The sequence below is a fragment of the Schistosoma haematobium genome, chromosome ZW (genome assembly GCF_000699445.3).
Source record: "Schistosoma haematobium chromosome ZW, whole genome shotgun sequence".
In the NCBI taxonomy this organism is placed as follows: domain Eukaryota; kingdom Metazoa; phylum Platyhelminthes; class Trematoda; order Strigeidida; family Schistosomatidae; genus Schistosoma; species Schistosoma haematobium.
This window is the reverse complement of record NC_067195.1, coordinates 33999010-34020971: the sequence shown is the minus strand read 5'-3', so window position 1 is coordinate 34020971 and position 21962 is coordinate 33999010. Positions and strand designations below refer to the sequence as shown.

General features: G+C 37.3%; 1 protein-coding gene across 2 annotated transcripts in view; it reads right to left on the bottom strand.

The window, feature by feature from the left end:
* SZT2_1 (KICSTOR complex protein szt2) overlaps positions 1-21962 on the bottom strand; it is a 48637-nt gene that overhangs the window by 14143 nt on the left and 12532 nt on the right. The window contains exons 2-9 of one of the 2 annotated variants that reach the window (XM_051211131.1): positions 19122-19355; positions 17840-18147; positions 16434-16895; positions 14218-14490; positions 10862-11244; positions 9901-10318; positions 6532-6913; positions 576-844 (exon numbers count right to left, since the gene is read on the bottom strand). In XM_051211131.1, coding sequence (XP_051071169.1) covers positions 576-844; positions 6532-6913; positions 9901-10318; positions 10862-11244; positions 14218-14490; positions 16434-16895; positions 17840-18147; positions 19122-19355 — 2729 coding nt within the window. Of the gene's footprint in view, positions 1-575; positions 3388-6531; positions 6914-9900; positions 10319-10861; positions 11245-14217; positions 14491-16433; positions 16896-17839; positions 18148-19121; positions 19356-21962 lie in introns of those variants that run through there. The other variant, XM_051211132.1, reaches the window with a different exon arrangement.

Below are 21962 nucleotides of genomic sequence, written 5' to 3'. Positions count from 1 at the left end.
AAGCAGCCTTGTCTGACTCCGGTTCTCACTTGGAATGCATCTGTCAGTTGTCCTCCATGCAGTGTGGTCCGTCATATGGATTTCGTTTGATAGTGACAGCCATTGCAGTCACACCATCGTGTCGAAAACGGTTCCATAAGGTTCTTTTATCCACACTAAATTTCGGTGAAGGTCAACATGGCTGAGTGACAATCTAACCACTCAGTGAAAGACAACAGAATTTAATAGTTAAGCTGTGTCAACGATGCGTTTACAGCGCTGCTGTTGACAGATAGTAATACCAACCTTAACCTAAGGCGATTCTGCTAGACCAGTCAATCGACTAAGCATAGTTCTTTAATTGTAAAGCCACCTGTGGTCATGAGTATAGGCAAGTAAGTCAGTCATAAATAACGTAAAAACCTAGCAGAAATGAATATCTCCGTAATTCGCCACAACAAATTAGTACTTTGTGGCGGAAGTATCAAAGTATTGTAGTAGTAGAAGTGATTAGACAGGGAATATGACTTTAGAAGGAAGTAAATATAAAAGTGAGTTGAGAATCAAACGCGAATAAAATCTTTATTTGAACTCACATCTACACCGTAGGAAGCATGTTCTTCGATAAGATGATGAAAAACTTGGTCTGGTCGCAGACATAAACTAACGTGGCATGTAACAGGAAAGCAACATAAGTAACCCCGAGAAAAGAGTGGTAATTTTTGAGCAATACAGGTTAAATCTTCTAGAAATTTTGTGACAGGGTAGTCGGGAATAGTAATCACATTAGAATATACGCTTCCAACTGCACTAGTTTGTCTACGTGATGCATCAGAACACTGACTTCGTTGAAAGCATCGTCGATCTAAGTTAAAAAGAGTAACCAACAACAGAGAACTAAACGGTAAAGAAGAATTCCGAGACATGAAATTCAGTCATTACCATCACTTAACACTAAAAAACACTAAACGTTTTTGAAAGACACTTAAGTGATTATACTATTCAGTATCCGGATTCAGTGTAAACAGCCTCAAAGTACGATATGTTACATGAGAAAAAATACAGAGAGGATTAATAAAACAATCTGAAAGAGAAATAATGAAGATAATGTTCAAGTGCGTTTTGAATGAATCAGAAAAAGTCACAACTAGAACAGATATTTTCGATGGCAAGAGAAACCGAAACTGGTTCACTTGTAATAACTTCTATTTTTTGACAAATGACAACGAATATTCCATAATGAATAAATAAGTGTATAATCTTGCAAAATAGGTTGCACAAAATTGATCAGTAAAGAAATTTTAACATTGTAGGTTTACCCAAGGCCTGTTTTGCATGAAAACTAAACTTGAACTGCTAGTATCAGTATGATAAACATGTAGTTGCTAAAGTGACAAGATGAATGGATGTTGATTTTATGGAGTTCAACCGCTGAAAAAAACCAGTTGAAAAGTTTCCATCCGTACAGTTAAAGAAAACAACAAATTTTAACAGAAATGGATACATGAATTACCAGTGTACTTTTTTGTAGATGAAATGAAAATGCTTTTAAGGCTTTACTAAAGTGCTGCTAAAACTTTGTATTTCAGTTACTGCCGGTCTCAAGCCTGGGTAAAGGAGGAGGGTTGGGCATAGGGTCGGCAATCCCATCCAGTAAATAAAAACCTTTCTAAAGAAACGTCCCCCAGATTAAAATAATTAAACCACTTAAACTCTGCCCTCCGAGTTGAAGGATCTATAGTTAGAAGAATTACGAAGCCTCATGGTCAAAGCCGAGATTCTCCCGAAGTCACAAGACCGACGCCCCTTCTGACAACCTCAGCAGCAATTAATAAAGGTACATCGAATGTTCGGGCAATGTGGGAGACCAGGAGAACCAAACAAGTAGCTGTGGAGATGAAGAGATATAAATTGGTGGTTCTAGGAATCAGCGAAACCCGTTGTACCCAAGATGGACAGCAAAGCCTAGATACGGGAGAGATGTTGCTGTACTCCGGTTACGAAGAGGAAAATGCTCCACACATTCATGGAGTTGCTCGGATGCTGTTCAAAGAAGCACGTAATGCACTTATAGGATGTGAATCTCACGGATCCAGGATCATTAAACCATCCTTCAAAACAAAGAAGGGAATCACGGTGAATGTTATCCTCGACATCTGAGGGAGAGCACGGAATACAATGGACAGCTTGGATGCGACTAGACGATTTGGACTTCACAGGTGACCTATCACTCCTGTCCCATACACACCAACAAGTGCAGATGAAGACAACTAGTGTAGCAGCAGCCTCTGCATCAGTAGGCCTCAACATGCACAAAGGAAAAAGCAACATCCTCAAATACAACACAGAGAACACAAAACCAATCACAATTGATGGAGGAACTCTGGAAGAGGTGGAAACTTTCACTTACCTGGGCAGTATCATCGATGAACAAGGGGGATCTGATACAGACGTAAAGGCAACGATTATCAAAGCGAGATCAGCATTCCTACAATTAAGGAACATTTGGAACACAAAACGACTGTCAACCAACATCAAAGTCACAGTCTTCAATACGAACGTCGAGACGGTTCTACTGTACGGAGCTGAAACTTGGAGGACTACTACAACCGTCACCAAAAAAGCACAAGTATTTGTAAACAATTTTCTACGCAAGATACTGAACAAACCAGCTTCCAACTGAAGAGAAAATTAGGAAAAGACGTTGGAGTTGGACAGGACACAGATTACGGAAATCACCAAACTGCATCACGAGGTGAGCGCTAACTTGGAATCCTGAAGAGAGACGGAAAAGAGGAAGGCCGAAAAACACACTACGTCGGGAATCGGAAGCAGACATGAAAAGGATGAATAGCAACTGGAAAGGATTGTCGAGGACAGAGGTTGATGGAGAATGCTGATGGGCGATCTATGCTCTTCCACTAGCGATAACACGAGCAAGTTATTAAGTATGGCTTCAGTGACTCTGTGATTATGAATAACAAAACTTTATAAAGGAGTCCCTCCGGGGGCTACTGCCGGTCCCAAGCCCGGATAAAGGAGGAGGGTTGGGCATGGGGTTAGCGTCCCCATCCCGTAGAAAACTAACTCGCTAAAAAAACGCTAACCAGAAAAAATTATTCAAACCTTTTAAACTCTGCCCTGGGAGTCAGAAGATCTTCATTTAGAAGAATTATGACGCCTCATGATGAAAGTCGAGTTCCTTCGGAAGTTACGAGGCCGATGCCCCTTCTGACAACTAGAGCGACCATTTATTTAGGTACATGGAATGTTCGTACAATGTGGGATACCGGAAGAGCCTTCCAGATTGCTGCAGAAATGAGAAGATACAACCTAGAGGTACTTGGGATCAGTGAAACACATTGGACACAAGTTGGACAACAACGACTAACTACAGGAGAGCTCCTGTTATACTCCGGCCATGAAGAAAATGCACCACATACACAAGGAGTTGCATTGATGCTGTCCAAACAAGCGCAAAATGCACTTATAGGATGGGAATCTCATGGACCAAGGATCATCAAAGCCTCCTTCAAAACAAAGAAAGAGGGCATTTCAATGAACATCATCCAATGCTATGCGCCTACCAACGACTACAATGAGGATGCTAAAGATCAATTCTACAATAGGCTGCAGTCAATCGTCGAGAAGTGCCCAACAAAGGACCTGACCATTCTGATGGGAGATTTCAACGCCAAGGTTGGAACGGACAACACTGGATATGAAGACATCATGGGACGACACGGACTGGGAGAAAGGAACGAAAATGGTGAGAGATTTGCAAATCTATGTGCCTTCAATAAGCTGGTCATAGGCGGCACCATATTCCCACATAAACGCATACACAAAACCACATGCACTTCACCGGATCACACCACGCAAAACCAAATCGACCATATTTGCATCAACAAAACGTTCAGGAGGACTATAGAGGACGTGAGAACCAAGAGAGGAGCTGATATAGCATCAGATCATCACTTGCTGGTCGCCAAGATGAAATTGAAACTCAAGAAGGACTGGACAATGGGGCGGACAATATCACAAAAGTTCAATACGGCCTTTCTTCAGGATACTAACAAACTCAACAAATTCAAGATAGTCCTCAGCAACAAGTTCCAGGCCTTTCATGATCTACTCAATGGAGAAGGAACTACTGTGGAGAGCAACTGGAAGGGGATCAAAGAGGCAATCACTTCAACATGTCATGAGGTCCTGGGTCACAAGAAGCATCACCACAAGGAATGGATCACTGTTGATACACTGGATAAGATTCAAGAAAGAAGGAACAAGAAGGCAGCAATCAATACCAGCCGAACAAGAGCAGAAAAAGCCAAGGCACAAGCTGAATACACAGAAGTAAACAAACAGGTGAAGAGGAGCATCAGAACCGACAAACGTAAATACGTGGAAGATTTAGCAACGACGGCGGAAAAGGCTGCAAGAGAAGGAAACATGAGACAATTGTATGACACGACAAAGAAACTCTCTGGAAATCGCCGCAAACCAGAACGACCAGTGAAAAACAAGGACGGTGAGGTAATCATCAAGATTGAAGAGCAACAAAACAGCTGGGTAGAACACTTCAAAGAACTCTTGAATCGACCAGCCCCACTGAACCCACCCAATATCGAAGCAGCACCCACGGACCTCCCAATCAATGTTGGCCCACCAACAATTGAAGAAATCAGCATGGCCACCAGACAAATCAAGAGTGGCAAAGCAGCAGGACCGGACAACATTCCAGCAGAGGCACTAAAAGCAGACGTAGCGGCAACTGCAAGGATACTCCACATTCTCTTCAATAAGATTTAGGATGAGGAACAAGTACCAACAGACTGGAAAGAAGGACTTCTGATCAAAATACCGAAGAAAGGCGATCTCAGCAAGTGTGATAACTACAGGGATATCACTCTTCTCTCAATACCGGGAAAAGTCTTCAACAGAGTATTGTTAAACAGGATGAAGGACTGCGTAGACGTCCAACTTCGTGACCAACAGGCAGGATTCCGTAAGGATAGATCGTGTACAGACCAAATCGCAACTCTACAGATCATTGTGGAACAATCAATTGAATGGAATTCATCACTCTACATCAACTTCATTGACTACGAAAAGGCATTTGATAGCGTGGACAGAACAACACTATGGAAACTTCTTCGACACTACGGCGTGCCTCAGAAGATAGTCAATATCATACAGAACTCATATGATGGATTACACTGCAAAATTGTGCATGGAGGACAGTTGACAAAGTCGTTCAAAGTGAAGACCGGTGTTAGGCAAGGTTGCTTACTCTCACCCTTTCTCTTTCTCCTGGTGATCGACTGGATCATGAAGACGTCAACGTCTGAAGAAAAGCGCGGGATACAATGGACATCTAAGATGCAGTTGGATGATCTAGACTTCGCAGACGATCTGGCCCTTCTATCCCAAACGCAACAACAGATGCAGGAGAAGACGAACAGTGTGGCAGCAACCTCAGCAGCAATAGGTCTCAATATACACAAAGGGAAAAGCAGGATTCTCCGATACAACACAGAATGCACCAATCCAATCACAATTGACGGAGAAGATTTGGAAGATGTAAAAACCTTTACGTATTTGGGCAGCATCATTGATGAACAGGGTGGATCTGATGCAGATGTGAAGGCGCGGATCGGCAAAGCAAGAGCAGCATATTTACAACTGAGGAACATCTGGAACTCAAAGCAACTGTCAACCAACACCAAGGTCAGGATTTTCAATACAAATGTCAAGACAGTTCTACTGTATGGGGCAGAAACCTGGAGAACTACGAAAGCCATCATCCAGAAAATACAGGTGTTTATTAACAATTGTCTACGCAAAATGCTTCAGATCCGTTGGCCGGACACTATTAGCAACAACGTACTGTGGGAGAGAACAAACCAGATCCCAGTGGAGGAAGAAATCAGGAAGAAGCGCTGGAAGTGGATAGGACACACATTGAGGAAAGCACCCAACTGCGTCACAGCACAAGCCCTCACATGGAATCCTGAAGGTCAAAGGAAAAGAGGAAGACCAAAGAACACATTACGCCGAGAAATGGAGATAGACATGAGAAAAATGAACAAGAATTGGATGGAACTAGAAAAGAAGGCCCAGGACAGAGTGGGTTGGAGAATGCTGGTCAGCGGCCTATGCTCCATTGGGAGTAACAGGCGTAAGTAAGTAAGTAAGTACGTTGACAATAAAACGCACAAATTATGTGGAAGTTAACAGTGGTTTAAAAAATATCATTATCTGGTTAAGTCTTTTTTCGATGTATCCACCTCGAGGAACTGATAAGAACACCGTTGTTCAAACATTCCAAGCTTGGTCTGATTTCTACAAACATACGATAACATTGATTTCGGACACCGAAATGGATTTACTTAGAAATGGACATGTCAGGCAAGTGTTAAGAAGGTACTTGAACAAGAATCTATCTGCAAACTCGGTTTATTTAATTGGTTAACCATGAATCGCAATCGACTAAATGAAATAATAGCGCATAATAACTGGATTATTTAGAGTAGACAACTAAATACTCACTTTCTAAATAATCTTGAATTGCACGCAAATGAAAGTCGTACGAAAATGAATGGAGATGTGTGTAGTCACAGAGTTTACTTGATTCGTTCCACGAAAGATTACTACTATACTCAAACCAATCAGAATACTTCCCATCTGATGGACTAGATATGATATTAAAAGAAGAATTAGCACTAGGCGAACGAAATGACCTCTCCATATTTCGACGAAAAACTGCATTGAACATAACTGATGTCATACTGGCTGCAGCTGATGCTGCCGTTTGAGAAATCACTTCGGATGTATACGGCCCAAGTGTTACAGAACGTGAAGCATGCCAGCTAAAACGACTAACTTCGATAGTACCCAATCTAACGAACAGATGAAAATCGCGGACAAACAGCTGAAGTAAATAAGAAACAATTAACGATTAATTGAATTATACGAACAGCATGACACTCAATTACGTATTAAAAAGTACTAACATGCAATTTATAACGAAATACAGGCAGTGGATAGTTCATAGAACGGACCGAAACGATGGTGACATTTTAATCAGTCGTGTATTCAACTTTTAAAGACATGTTGAATTTGAAACTTATAGACTAATTGTAACCACCACTATCGTTCACCAAACAAATATTCATTAACACCATGTTGTTTACATTTGCGTAATAAGGGGTAAACATTCCAGATTTCTACAAATCCGACTTGTGTGGTGCTGTAATAAATCGGCATCAAGAATAACAATACGCCTTGATCACCTTAAGTTGTTATCATTACGTACACAGAAAGCTTGAAATGATGACGTTTTATTCGGTCTCTGAAATTCGATTGATTCACAACATTTGAAACCGGAACAGTTTGCAAGGCGGGAATAAAACTGAAGCTTACTTTTAGAGTTAGTTTCGTTACAGAAATTAAGGGTCATCAATGTAGCTGTTACGAGGGACCTAAAACTTGAGGAACCTTATGAAAAAAACACTAAAATAAGTAGTAGATTAACTGTCAATTCAATTCGGTTAAGAAAAGCATAAACGTCCAAACTTCTAGAATTTACTAGGAATCATCAAGTATCTTGGCTGATTCAAAGTATATGGGAGACGATTTTCGGTTTTTTAGTGGCTTTCACGAACAATTATCGAAATTTACCGAAGATAAATGAAATGTGTTTGAAATTATGAAGCCGAATTCCTTACAATGGAATTCTAAAGAATCTAATTACATTTACGAAAATAAAATAAACAACCGAATGGTTTAAACATTCAGAAAAACTCATTTAATTTGACGACATTTAGATGTACCGAATTTACGTCTCTTCGCTTTATTACAAATATCCAAATATATTCTGAATATCATACTCCTGACGGTAATAAAGATAGTTGAAAACGGAGGTTAACTTTACTGTATTATATATACGAAGTTACCAGTGAGAAAATTCAACGAATTCTAATTATATATATGAAAATCTAGTAATAGAGCAAGGTGGTTGAATTTCTTGTATTTTTTTAATGACCTAAGTGGACTAGATTGACGATTCCCTCAGCTGTCCGAAAGAAGTAATGAAGTTAGTTTGTAAGTAACACACAGAACTTATAACATAAAACGAATGTATTCAAGTTACTACACCTCAACATCCAAGCTGTAAGAGAGGGAATCAACAGGATGAGATGAAAAGCAAAGGAAAGAAATATTATTAAATGAAATAGAAAGGTAAACATGAGAAATACATTTGAAACAGAACTAGCGAGATGTAAGTATAAAAAGGGCCGAATGAAATGTAGATAATGAGTACAGCAATTTCATTGAAGCCAACTTTGAGACATGTCATTAAAATCTCTAGCCAAAGATTACGATTATCACGTGAGGTCTAACAGGGATCCCTATATCTCGATACATGGGTCAAACCAAAAGTTAAAGGATTGATGGAGTGATGTTATGCCTTGTTTTGCCCAAGCCTGATGTTCTTCCAGATAGCTTCTGTGCTGGCCAGTATGGTGTGGCAGAGTCGGCAGTGGTTGGTCTTGCATAGCAAATACCATAACAAAAAAAGGAATATGGTAAAAGCAAACAAAAACTTGCTTTGTCGAAACTGAATTCAGAAATTTTGAATTAAGTCCAGTGATTAGTTCAGAATGTCGTTCAGCAGTAATGTAAACCAAAGAAGGATTAGCAGGCTTATACTACAAATTCTACATTATGTGTGTAAGGGCAATAATAGGTAAAATGTGATGATAACTATGCATGTTACCATCAATCTATTTGGTTTTAACTATTTCGGTAAGAATGACGTCAGAAATTTTAAGTCAAGTACAGTGAAGTCTATGAAAAGGTCGGTAAATATTAGGTCCAATAGTTCAAAGAACAATTTTGATGGGTTATTTTAGTGTACAGCTGCACTACTTAGAAGTAGTTTGATAATTTTTTAAGACAAAAAGGCACTGAAACCGAATTATATCAAGATGATAAATAAATACAATGTTGATAAAACATCTCATCAATCATAAACTAGGTGTTTATATTCTGTTATGTGGAATATATGATACAGTCTCTCACTCTTACTCTTTAGTAAATCTAATAATCAATTTTTATTTAATCGATGTTTTATGGTGTAGGAGTAGGTTGGAAGAAGGCTAGGAGCGACCAGACCACAACACGGCACAAATACATGAAGTCATTGACAAGTGGACTGAGTCATGTTGGTAGGTGTAGACTACCTGGTTGGAATCCGTGAGATGACAGCAGCCAATGGTTAGAGACCTTGAATAACATGGCTTAAAGTCGTTTGCAACGACACGAGTGCATCCACTCTGTGTTCTCCCAAATTTTAATCTTCTGAATTCTCATGTCCCTTATTTTTTCTCTTTCCAAATTTATTTCACTGGATTATACTCCTTGAATAACGTCTTCAAACCCTAGTATTTACGATTACTGCCTATACTCTTACTACTTTTACCACTATGATATTTGAATCGACAATTGTATCTATGTACTAATGTGGTATGGCAACTTGAACTGATGTACGTACGTACGAAGTTCTACGTTGCTGCTAGCTGACTGATAAAACAAAAACGTTGGTGACCTCATTGTTTAAAATGTAGCGGGCATCATGACGTCACAACATAGTACGTTTTCTTCACATCAATTTCATTTTCTCATTACACATTCATTACTCGCTCGCAGGAAGCACGTGTAGTTTTCAACAAAAAAAAACGAAATTGTTTGATTATTACGATAGGAGTAGGAATAGCAATTTTCGAACCCATCGTTATAGGATTAAAAAACACGTTTTCTAGTTATCTAAACACAAGTTCATAGTAAAGTTAAGAAAGATGGGAGAATATTGAGGGTTAGTCTCACAGTTAATATATTAAACATAAAGCAACTAACCTCAATTATATGTACTCCAGCCAAGTGTATAGAACGACGAAACAGTGCATAGTTAATATAAGGTTTTGCTGCCTGTTCACGTCTATTTAATGAAACGGAACTATTGAAAATTGGTATTGAATGAAAGCCTACTTCTTGTTGCAAATATTGAGAATATTTCATTAGAAATTGGTGAGCTACACGACGTAACCAATTATTGAAGTTTAAGACGGAAGTAAAACAACTATCGTGATGATGCGAATTGTCAGCACATGAATTGTTATCGGCAAGTAAGATATCCGTTGAAAGTATATTTGTGTCATCAAGATTACCCGGAGTAGCTGAATTGTGTGACCAACTTAGCCACGGAGATAAAAAACGACTCCCACCGGCGTCCGATACTTGTTTTAGTCTAACAGGAGTTGACTTTACAGAAAAACTGGAAAGTTTTGAGAAATCAACATTTGATTAAAGGCCAATTTATTTACGACAACAATTGAAACGTATCTAGGATTATTACAAAGTAAAAAGCTCTAAAAATTCTCAGACTTCAAACTTTTGGTGTGTTAGGATCTGAAATACATGCAAATCTACTTCAAAATCAGCTAATCAATTCATTTCAATAGCTAGCAACTAGACAATTAAGGATATGCCATTGTAATTTTCATCTAAGAACAAATGCTTAGGAATCACTTCACCTACGTACATTTTATCTTTTATTTTGTGTAGTCTATACAGTCCAATCGACAAGATGACACTCAAGACTTAATATTTTCATTCCCATATCTCAAAATAATCTCACTGATAGCCCCTTATAGAAGATTTGCTGTTTTAAATAAAAAAAGGTCTAAAGTTGTTAATTGCTTACTGTAGGATAATCTCACTTCATGGAAGAATTCAGTTATCGATTCACGATGTTCCTAATTTGGCTGAATTGTGCACTTTCAAAACTAAACAGAAACAGGAAAATTCTATAACTTACTCCTTTGAAGAGCCCGATTCATTTTCACTGGATTTACACTGGTTTGTAGCTTGTTCGGTATGATAATGAATTTTATCCGAATCACCTATTTCCTTATGTACTGTTAAATCAGAAATGGTAGAATCAGTATTATTGGCAGAAGTAACGGTGATGTCCGTAGGTGTAGCTGCAGAAGAATGACGTGAAATAGAACTGAAGTATAACTGAGCTGTTTTATTCATAGCATTTTCTTCTTCTTTGATTAGCTGCACAACTTTTGAACGTGTATTAGGACAAAATAATATGGGAGTACATATGGTGTGCAAGTGACGACAGGCTTGTTTAATAGCCGAATAACGTTGTAGCCGTTTGAACAATTGGTCACTGGGCAGAAGTTCCTTAGCCTAATCATATTAGACGAAAATTGCATGGGGAGAGAATAAAATGTGTCTAGAAGACTGGCAATATATAAACTCCAACAGGCAATACTGTAATACAAAATAGTAATTAACTATAGGTAGGAATGGCCATAAAGCAAATAATCATTGTGATATCCATCTCCAGTTAATCATGGTTGTATAAAATGCCTTATCATAGTATCATCAACATACACAATAGGAACCCACTCAAATGACTGATCAGACAAGATTAGGTGTAACAAATCCTACATTTTAAGATACCTAAAACCACTTCAAGAACACAAAGGTTATGTTCATCCGTTGAGAAAATGGAAAAATAGACTTTACTACAGAGGTTCATATACAGACGCGCTTTACCGACAATATTCACTACTGATCACAAAAAGATTATTATTATGGTTGATCGGGTAACTATAAATAACTCATTTATTGAAAAAAGCGATATAGTGATCTTATAGTAAATTATATGCTACTTATTGAAATTCACGGATCTTTGCTGGGATAATGACTGATCACTTTGAGATGGTCACAAGATAAATCCTTTAAGTTAAAAAACCGATATGGCAGTATTTAATTTGCGACTGATAGCAAACAGTAGTTTTCGAAAGTACTGACCAATAGAAGATTATGGAAGTAATAGAAAAACAAACAAATCTGTGTTTTAGTGAACATGCATTTCTAATCAATAAATTCTAGAGAACGTGATATATATGAACGGAATTATGATGTCAGGTGTATCTAGAAAACATGATAACATAGCATTACAATACATTTCTAAAATTATTGAGTGATTCAAATGTAGACATACAATATACAGTTATAGTAACATATACGGAAAGGAATGAGACTATCAGAAATAACAAGTCGTTGTAACTTACAGAATATTTGCGCAAACTTAGTCCTGCGTTTATTGTATGACCTTAAAAGACCTTTTTGTTAACTTACCTGTTACAGGTTTGTGCACTTGAATTTCAAGCCATACTTTAAGTGTGAAGTCTATCGACACTATCCGGTTGCCGGAACCGAAGGTAGAAGGGGGTTCGAACTCGCGACCTAGTGGCTAAAAGTAGGATGTTTTAACTACTGTGCCATCGCTCAACACAGTTAAGAGAAGGAAGGTGATGAACATAGATCACAATGAACCACATAAAATTTTAATGCTAATTTGCTTCCTAAAAGGAACAGTTCTGAAAAACTAGGATAACTCAGTTGCTATGACGAGCAATTTGAACTCAGCAGAATTGTAGTTACTGACTAACGTTCTCTCTAGTACATGAGTTACGCAACAGAAGTTGTACTTTACTGTTCGTAGGCACATACAAGAAGTAAACAGCCTGCTTGTACATCTGAGCTGCCTGTTCCTACCCTCAAGATATTTCTACAAGTTATCTGTTTTTGCTTGTTTTAACACATCATTATGTTTACTAATCATACAACCTATTCAGGTGCGTTTGTGAAAAGTTTACAATCTTTCGCTGTACGAGTTACAAAAAAGCCCAGTCAGAGACATTGTGGTTGCTGGTAATGTGCAGCGAAAAGAATGTACATTATTCAGATGTCGATTCCTGGACTGCTAACTTCTAACTGGCAACCACCTAATATTTATCGTCAGGATCGACCTAGAAGTAAGAAATGGAAACTTGTTGAAATACTTTGTGCTCAAAATTCTGTATTGTACCAAAAATATAGTATTGAATAAAGCTAATAATAATAATTTTCCAGAACGATAATAAATGCACCGAAATTATTACATTTAATTCAGAGAACGCAGTACCAAAGAGAACAACTATCTAGTCGAAAATTCTACCCCGTCAAAATCTTACAGGTGCATTTCATATTAAAATAGGGTTGAGTGGGATGATAATTCGAACTGGAATTGTTAGTTATATAGTTATTAACTAGGAGCATATGTGGTACACATGTAAATCTTAAAATCAACAACCATTTAGAAAATGCTGTTGTCAATTTTCTGTCTCTACATAATTTGGATTGCATAGTCGTCCGTACAAGACATTGTTTCAAAATTTTAGATATCCCATTATACAGCACTTCGGTGACTGTATCAGATCACTAAATGTTAGTAGCGCTACGAAAAAATGTTAAATTATTACAAATCTATCGTTCAAGTAGAAAAGAAACAAAATAATATAACCTTCTATCAATCAACTACGGTCCCATGTAAACTATTGTCAAAAATTCTAACAGCTTTGTAAATACCGAAATTAAAGTATGTTTAATCCTTAAATGTTAACAAATATGAGGCTAAACACAGAAAGTCGAAGACGATTAAAATCATTCTTTTTGAATGATGTTAATCTCACAAATTAGGTAAAACGTTGGATTTAGGTGCATACTGTTTGAAATATTCGCATACTCACCCATTTAATTGAAATGATTATTTCAACAAACCTACCGTGAACAGTGTTGTGTAATCGGTTATGAGCCACATACACACTGGGTTGGCCAAACCGACACAAATGGAACTAGGTCTGAATTTCCAACCTAGTGGTTGGGAGTGAAGTGTCAAGTCAACATTTTTCTTAGTAAAATGATCAAAATGTATAGCAATCTAGGGAGTATTATGTAGGTATATGACCGGGAAATAATTTAAACATCAAATATTTCAGACATCAGCCGCTTGTTGTGATGTTGAGTGTGTGGGTTTGGTGTGTGAGATCATATACAACAGTATTGAAATCTTCAATTTCCTCCAATTTGTCTGAAGCGAAAAATTAGCAACCTCAACGTAGAAAACCAGTGAATTTTCAAGGTATTAAAAACTCTTCCTAATATTCTTTGGTGTATAAAGTATGGATACATCATACACATTACGACTAATTCACATAATTGCTGAACAGTGTTTATTATGTTGAAAATGAGTTAGTTACTGGTATCAATAGTAATAATAACAATATGAAACATTAGTTTGATAATATGAAAAAAGTTCGTCTAACTCACAGATCCCACTGCAGACTTAGAATGAGAAAACTTCTGTCCAGTATCCTTGTTCACTGGTATAGATTTTACTGGATTTGACTCTTTATTTGCTGTATTGTTTTTACCACCTTCTTGCCAATTTCTAAAATATTCACTGAACAATTCGATATACTGAGACCGCCGAATATCAGCATGCATTAGCGTTAAGGCTTGCTCACTGTACCGTTGTAACATATCAATGTACGGTAAGTTTGGATTACTAGGTGGTATCAAAGGCGGTATATAACCACAGTCCTGAAATTAATTTTTTAAATAAAAAAACAGTGACTTCAGAAGGGATGTACGAATGATGAGGATGATGATCATCCTGTATAAAGTAAACACTGCCATGGAAACAAGTCATATAGCTAAAACAGGTTTAGAAAACATTTTGTGCATTTTGGGGTAGGCAGTAGATTATAGTTAATTAGACTAGTAGAGGAATACAGCATTGTCATTGTCTACGATAAAGACTTCATGAAATGGGACCTAGAAACTTGACAAAAGCAAAAGTGACAAATATGCAGAATTATCTTGGTTTAATCAAAACTATTAGCTAGAATATCAGAACAGAACAGGTACAAAACTAATATTGCATAAAATAAAACAAAGATGGCCATATTCACAATAACAAGCGGTAGTATATAACAAAAGATTTCAGACGTAAATAACGGAAATTTTTAGAGAATCACGGTCAGAACAAACTTTGAGATGATCAAGATCGCTGAGATCACCGATAATTAGTAATTGTTTTTAATCGTACACTTGATAAAATCAACAAAAAGTAGAGGTTGACTCAAGTTTGGAAGATGGTTTTAGCAAAAAGTACACTTCTGTCAACCTCATAGCGAATGTTTGAAACGGAAAACTCAGTGTAGAAGTTTGGACAGTTGGATGAATATTCTACCAAATGACATCTGAAAGTCAAGGAATGTTACAAAATCCTAAAGACTGAAAAATGATTATAGGTACTGGGAATTGTACCGCACTGAGCTCTCACCTGTATTATTATTCATACATCGGGAACTGATGACATTGCCATAATAAATAATATTTGTTAGAATCATCTTATTTATTGTCAACTAGTTACTTTAAGTAACACTATTGATTTTGAAACTGCTTCCATTATCATCTGTTCGTAAAAAATATATCTGCCTTTTGATGATGACTGACAAAACATATAGCTGAGATTAGACATGTAGGAAACTATTCCATATGGATGCACATTTCTTCTAATGTGAGTGGTTAGGGTAGATGAGATACGAATTCCCCAGTGACAATATAGAGTGACTCCAAAAGAGAATTAGCAATTCATATTCTGATGAAAATCTTAGTGTCAGCCGATTGCTTCAAATTCATCCTTACCGTAAATTCAGACACTTTATGAGTTACCCACTTTAGATGTTACTTTAATATTGCCAGCTCTCTCAATCAAGTGTTGATTGATATTCCGACAGACGCATGGTAAAACTGGATTCAGACAAACACCTATGTTAACAATCGTATGCATTTCAGAATTTGAGGATATTTCGAGATTGACACACATCTGAAAATTTTCCTGATGTACCGCATCGAGCTGTATTCCAACGCACAAGAAAACGTTAAACAGGAATGAATTATTCGTGGAAAGAAACTTCCTTTCAATTAGTTTTTCATCACGACCCTAAACTTCTTCCTTCTTTATTTACCAAATGTCGAAATGGGAATTTTCACTATATAGAAAGAAAATAAGCATCAAAAACAATTTCTCTGCAAAAATATCACTTTTGATGGTGATCGTTAAGTTTCGATCAGGAGAGAAACATAGTGTTGCACAAGCATCAAATTCTGATAAACATCACATAGAAATAGGTATAAGAGTGATTAATTTCTACGGTATACGCGCCGAATATCAGTGGAAAGCTATCCGTATTCTTATTATTGAGACACAGTTAACGTAGATGTTAATCGAAATCGTTCTTTATTTCTCAAAGCTGAATTTATTGCATAGATCAGACAACAAAACAGCCACAGCAAAGTTGTGTGGGGTTTTACGATATTTGTAAGTAATTAGTAGTACACCAATGACTAGTGTTTCATAGAGACTTGGGGGAATAAAGACTCATACTAATTATTTAATCATTCGAAGACAGAATAAAATGGATGCATGCCGACGATCCAGAATGTAATGTGAACTAGTAAAAAGGGGGTAAACTTACTTGAAACAGTCGTAAGAAGTTGTTGATACTCTTATGTTCCTTAAATTCCATCCGTGAATTGTTTGTTCCATGAAGAGATGACGAATGAGTTTGAAAGGCGGGTGAGGAAGGAGTGTGAAAAATATTACTGCTGTTAATACAGTTAGTATTCATATCAGCTGTAGATGGTGTTACATTTCGCCTGCGAGCAATGGAAGTCACAGCTGATAGAATATTCATAGAAATACTTGATACAGAAATTTGAGCATTGGGTGTAGATGAAACTGACGATAAAGGCGAAGTATTATATAAATTACTTGAAGTCTGACTAACTGCTGTACACGGAGAATCCGTACCAATGTTTAACTCAGGAGGGCATGTATTTCGTATCAAATCCATAGCACGAGCAGCACAACCGCGAAAAGCTGAATTACTGATCGCATGAAATAAGCCCAACTTTTGAAATGATAGTGAACATAAAAGCTAGGTAAACAGATTGAATGAGGTAGAATGATAAACTCAGTAACGAAATAGTAAGCAAATAACAACGAAAATCTAATTGAAGTCTATTTAATTTAAGAAAATTCATTTATAGCGTAATGCTAGAAAAATTCTGAGGATAGCAACTGATGAAGTTGACACTTTATCTCAAATACAACAAACTATCCTGAACAAACTTTTATTTATGCTAAAATAAGCGAGTAAAACAACCTGATACCTTTATGGTAAAATGTGGTATACAAAGACTAACATTCACTTATTAGTTCATCCGGATTGTTATTCGCTTATCTTCAAATTTCAAGACCTGAACTTAGCAGATATAGAACAGAGTCATTTATAGGGATTCTAATCGTATTTACGACAAACGATAGTTGATTACTCATAAAAATATTTGTAATCACCAATAGAATTTCGATTATCTGTCTATCATAATTATTTGCTATGTTAAAGATAACCTATGAAATTTCCTCTTTAGTGACGACCAGGATACCATTAACTTGGCTCCATCATAATCACAGTATATGTGTGTCAATCTAAGATTTTCAGATGGATCACAGGGATAGATGGTTCAAGTAGTTATTTTTAAATAGTGAGAATCGGAAGCGGTGATTCTCAATGTCTGGAGATCACTGAATCGAAATTATCGGCGAAGTACTGTGGTAAACGATGCTGTTAAAAGATCAGTAGCTGATTATTCTGAACTTTATAAGTCACTACCACCACTTAGTATTTGGACCAAATTAATAAGGAATATAAATTACAGTGACAAGTAAATTCCCACAAATTAATAAAGAGGTAACGTAAAACATGAAGTTCCAAACAGATATTATGTTGATGCTTACTTTTAATCAGGAACAACACTAACTTGTTGCACCCTATGGAAAACGGATGGCATAAGTGAATAAAATGAAAGGAGAGAAAATTACCTGATAACGTTGATTATACCATTCAACAGATAATAGTAAGCGGTTTGACATACGTTCAGCTTCTTCTTTTGTCCAATTATAAGTAAACATTTGAATATGACGCCCATTTACATATATAAGACAGAAGCTCTGTCTAGGAATATGTATATTTATTCCATATTTTTCTTGTAATATAGGGTAATTTTGAAATAAGAATTCATTTGAATCTGAACGATCAGTTTGGTCCAAATGAGCACTATCATTTGTATCAGCTGATGTGTGTTGAATCATTCCAATTTTTACAGGACAAAACTCTGGGAACTTTGATACTGAAAAGGGGAATACTGATGACAACCTTAAGTAAATTCATTTCAAAGTACAAAATCTTAATCATGCACGATATGTAGCAGTGGAGCGGTAGATTAGTGGTTAAGGTGTTCGACTTTCGGCCAGGAAGTCACAGGTTAGAATCCCGCTCCACTTACTTAGCGCAGAAGTTGGAAGACAAAGGGGATTATTATTCTGTGAAAAATCTTGACACGATTTATAAACAATTTATCCATACGATGACAGAAGTAAAACAAATTTAAGAGATTTGTACAAGAAATAGTTGGAAACCATTTGTTCGATGTTTTGTCAGATTCCCGAATGAATTATTAAGGAAAATAACTTTAGTTTACTTTAGGCGGTAGGGCGCTATTTTTGAGCATATGATGCGATACATAAAAGGAAATATAACAAAGACTATCAAGTCCAATTGTAAAAAGATGCATGCTATAAACTAAGAGAAGGGACTTTATTATTATAAATCAAGTTAGTCTCTCGTCAGAATGTACATCGATTAGATTCTTCAACCTGGGGTAAATGAAACGCCGAATAGGAGTAAAACCACAAAATAAACACAAATTATACTAGAGATAATTGATAAATTTTTGGTAACTTATCTTCCTTAGTTTAAAACCAGGTCAAACTACAGACAGTTTAGACTGAAACGAAATATTATAAACTTCACCCAAAAATTTCTTCACAAAGTCAAAAATTGAAAACGAGATTTCTTACTGGGTTAATGCCTAAAATATGACTTTCCTAATTATCAGCGGGCTTATAGAAAACAAACGACTGTCTGTTATATCTCACACATTACCCAAAAGAAATTGTATAAAACGAATGAATGCGATTACACATTCTAAACCTTTACTGGAAATTCAACAAAAACATCACAATCTTGAAAACTAGAATGTTCGGGACATGAATTTCTGGAACAACCGTAGAATAAGAGCAAACAAGCAAATACTGAACTTACCAAGTAGAGCGGAATTGCAACAACTATCTGTAAGACACCAATGAAAATCAGATGACTGAGTAACACGTTTCTTAGCATCATTGTTAGATAAAAAGCGTGCTTCACAAGTGGACGCTTCATCATTACGATAAAGTCTTCTGATGGGCGGATTAGATTCAATGTTTACTGAGCAAATATTTGGTGAAATGTTAACTTTCAATGGTTGCATTCGTGAAGATGCATCATAATAAATACCTATCCAGTAGAAAAAATATTGGTAACTTATATGTTTAAAAGCCTGATATTTTACTGAGCAAATTTAATAGTACACTTTTACTGATTAAGCTGCGTTATTTCAAAATGAAACGTGAACTACTTAACGAAACGTAAGAAAATTCGAAATATGAAGCTCACATAATCTAAAAAGCAGTGAAACCATATTTCACGTCTATATAATCCTTTCTGTGAATTGTTTTACTTAACAGATAAATAATTTTATTCGTCTGACTTCGACCTTGTAGGGAAATGAACCAAGTCCATCAGACAAAAAACGATGTTATAACTTACACAAATTGGTCATCGTGATTTAAAATAATTCTTCATAGTCAGAACGAAAAAATTAATAACAACACTGATACCAAGATAGGCACCATATAAATTAAAGTGATATTGTGAAGAATAAAATGAAATTTTGAGTAAATCAGTCGGTCAGTCAGTAACAACGTAGAACTTCGTACGTATGCACATCAGTTCGAGTTGCCACACCACATTAGCACAGAGATACAGTTGTCGATTCAAATCCCGTAGTGGTAGAGGTAATAAGAGTATAAGCAGTAATCAAGAAGATTAGTGTTTGGAGATGTTACTTAAAGAGTATAATACAGTGAAATAAATTTGGGAAGAGAAAAAAAAGAGACAAGGAGGAATAAGGAGATCAAAATTTGGGAGAACACAAAGAGTGTATGCAACTGCGCCATTGCAAACGATTTTGAGCCATGTCATTCAGGGTCTCTAACCGTCGGTTGCTATCATCTCGCGGTCCCCAACCAGGTAGTCTACACCTACAAACATGACTCAATCTACTTGTCAGTGACTTCATGGAATTGTGCCATGTTTTGGTCTGGCCTACCCTAGCTTTCTTCCAATCTACTCCTATACAACAAAACATTGCTCGTTGGGGCAGTCGGTTGTTGGGCATACGTACCACATGTCCCAGCCATCTTAACTCATGAAGTTTCACTAGATCATCAATTGATTTGCCATCCTTACCTAGTACCCGTTTCCTAACAACTGCATTACTTACTCGATGGTCCCACGATATACAAGCAATATTTCGAAGACACCTATGATCAAATACTAGTAACCTACGGATATCCTCTACTCTTACCGCCCATGTTTCACTGCCATAAAGTAGGACGGAACGAACTGCTGCACAGTAAACTCGTCCTATGGTTGATAGACGGATATCTCGCCTACGCCATAAATGACGCAGGTTGGTAAAAGCTAGTCGAGCCTTCTGTATCCGTGCTGAGATTTCGTCACACACCAGACCACAAGGGCTGATGAGACTTCCAAGATAAGTGAAGCGGTCGACACACTCAACTACTTCACTCACTATCATTAGTTCAGCTGTCGAGGCAACTCAATCCTGAAACAACATTTTGCATTTCGGGGGGGAGAATCGCATCCTGAACATGCTTGCACTGTTGCTTATGGTGGTCAGAAGACTCTACATTTTGTCACAGTCCTCACCAAACAGAACTATATCATCGGCATATTCCAAGTCAACAAGTGAACCTCCTGGTAGAAGTTCAACCCCTGGAAATGTAGACGAGTAAAGTGTTAACTCTAAAAGTACGTCAACGACAAAGTTAAACAAGAGTGGAGGGAGTGGACAGCCCTGACCAACACCACTTGAGGTAATCAATTCTGATGACAGTTCGCCATAAGCTCTCACTCGACAAGTTGTGTTCGAGTAGAGAGCCTTTACAAGGTTAATGTACTTCTTTGGTACTCCTTTCGGTGACAAACACTGCCATAGAACCTCACGATCAACAGAGTCAAATGCCGCCTTAAGTCCGAGAAATACTACCATTGTGGGATATCTGAATGTGTGTCTATGTTCTAGGACTTGACGCAGTATGAATATCTGGCCTATACGGCCACGTTCTGGTCGTAAACCAACCTGATTTTCTCTAGTCTGCTCTTCAAAAGCTTAGTTTCGGTGTCAAATTATTATTGAGACTAATATTTTAGACACAATGTTAGTCAAACTGATTCCTCTGTGAGTGTCACAAGAGAACTTTTGTCCTTTCTTATAGACTGGCACAATCAGTGATTGAAACCAGTCAGATGGGATTACGTCCAGTTCCCAAATTCTACCTAGGACCTCAGTCAATCTCGCTACTAATACTGAACCGTCATCCTTAAAAATCTCAGGGGTAAACCTGCCAGTGTCTGCTGCTCTCTCTCGCTTCAGATTTCCTGTAGCTTTTTCAACTTCGTAAAGAGTTGAAGGACTTGCATCAATTTGCCATTTAGGTTGATTGGAGATCGTGGGAAACCGAAGTGTGGCTGAAGGCCAGTTGGACTGATCCCTGAAGTGTTCTGCCCATTGATCCAATCTCCTGGATTGAGAATGTATAATATGTCCATTTTTCTGAGTGTTTCGCTAACAGTCGGTTTCCTAATACCGGTTTCCTTAACAAGTCTGAACAATTGTCTGCTATTACCTATTGCCGCTGCCTTTTCCATCTCTCTTGCTTTCGCTACCCACCACTGTTCACGATCATTGCGTAGACTTCTTCTCAGCTTGCGCTTAAGCTGACTCCGCTCTTCGCAATGTTCAGAGCCAGGTGGAAT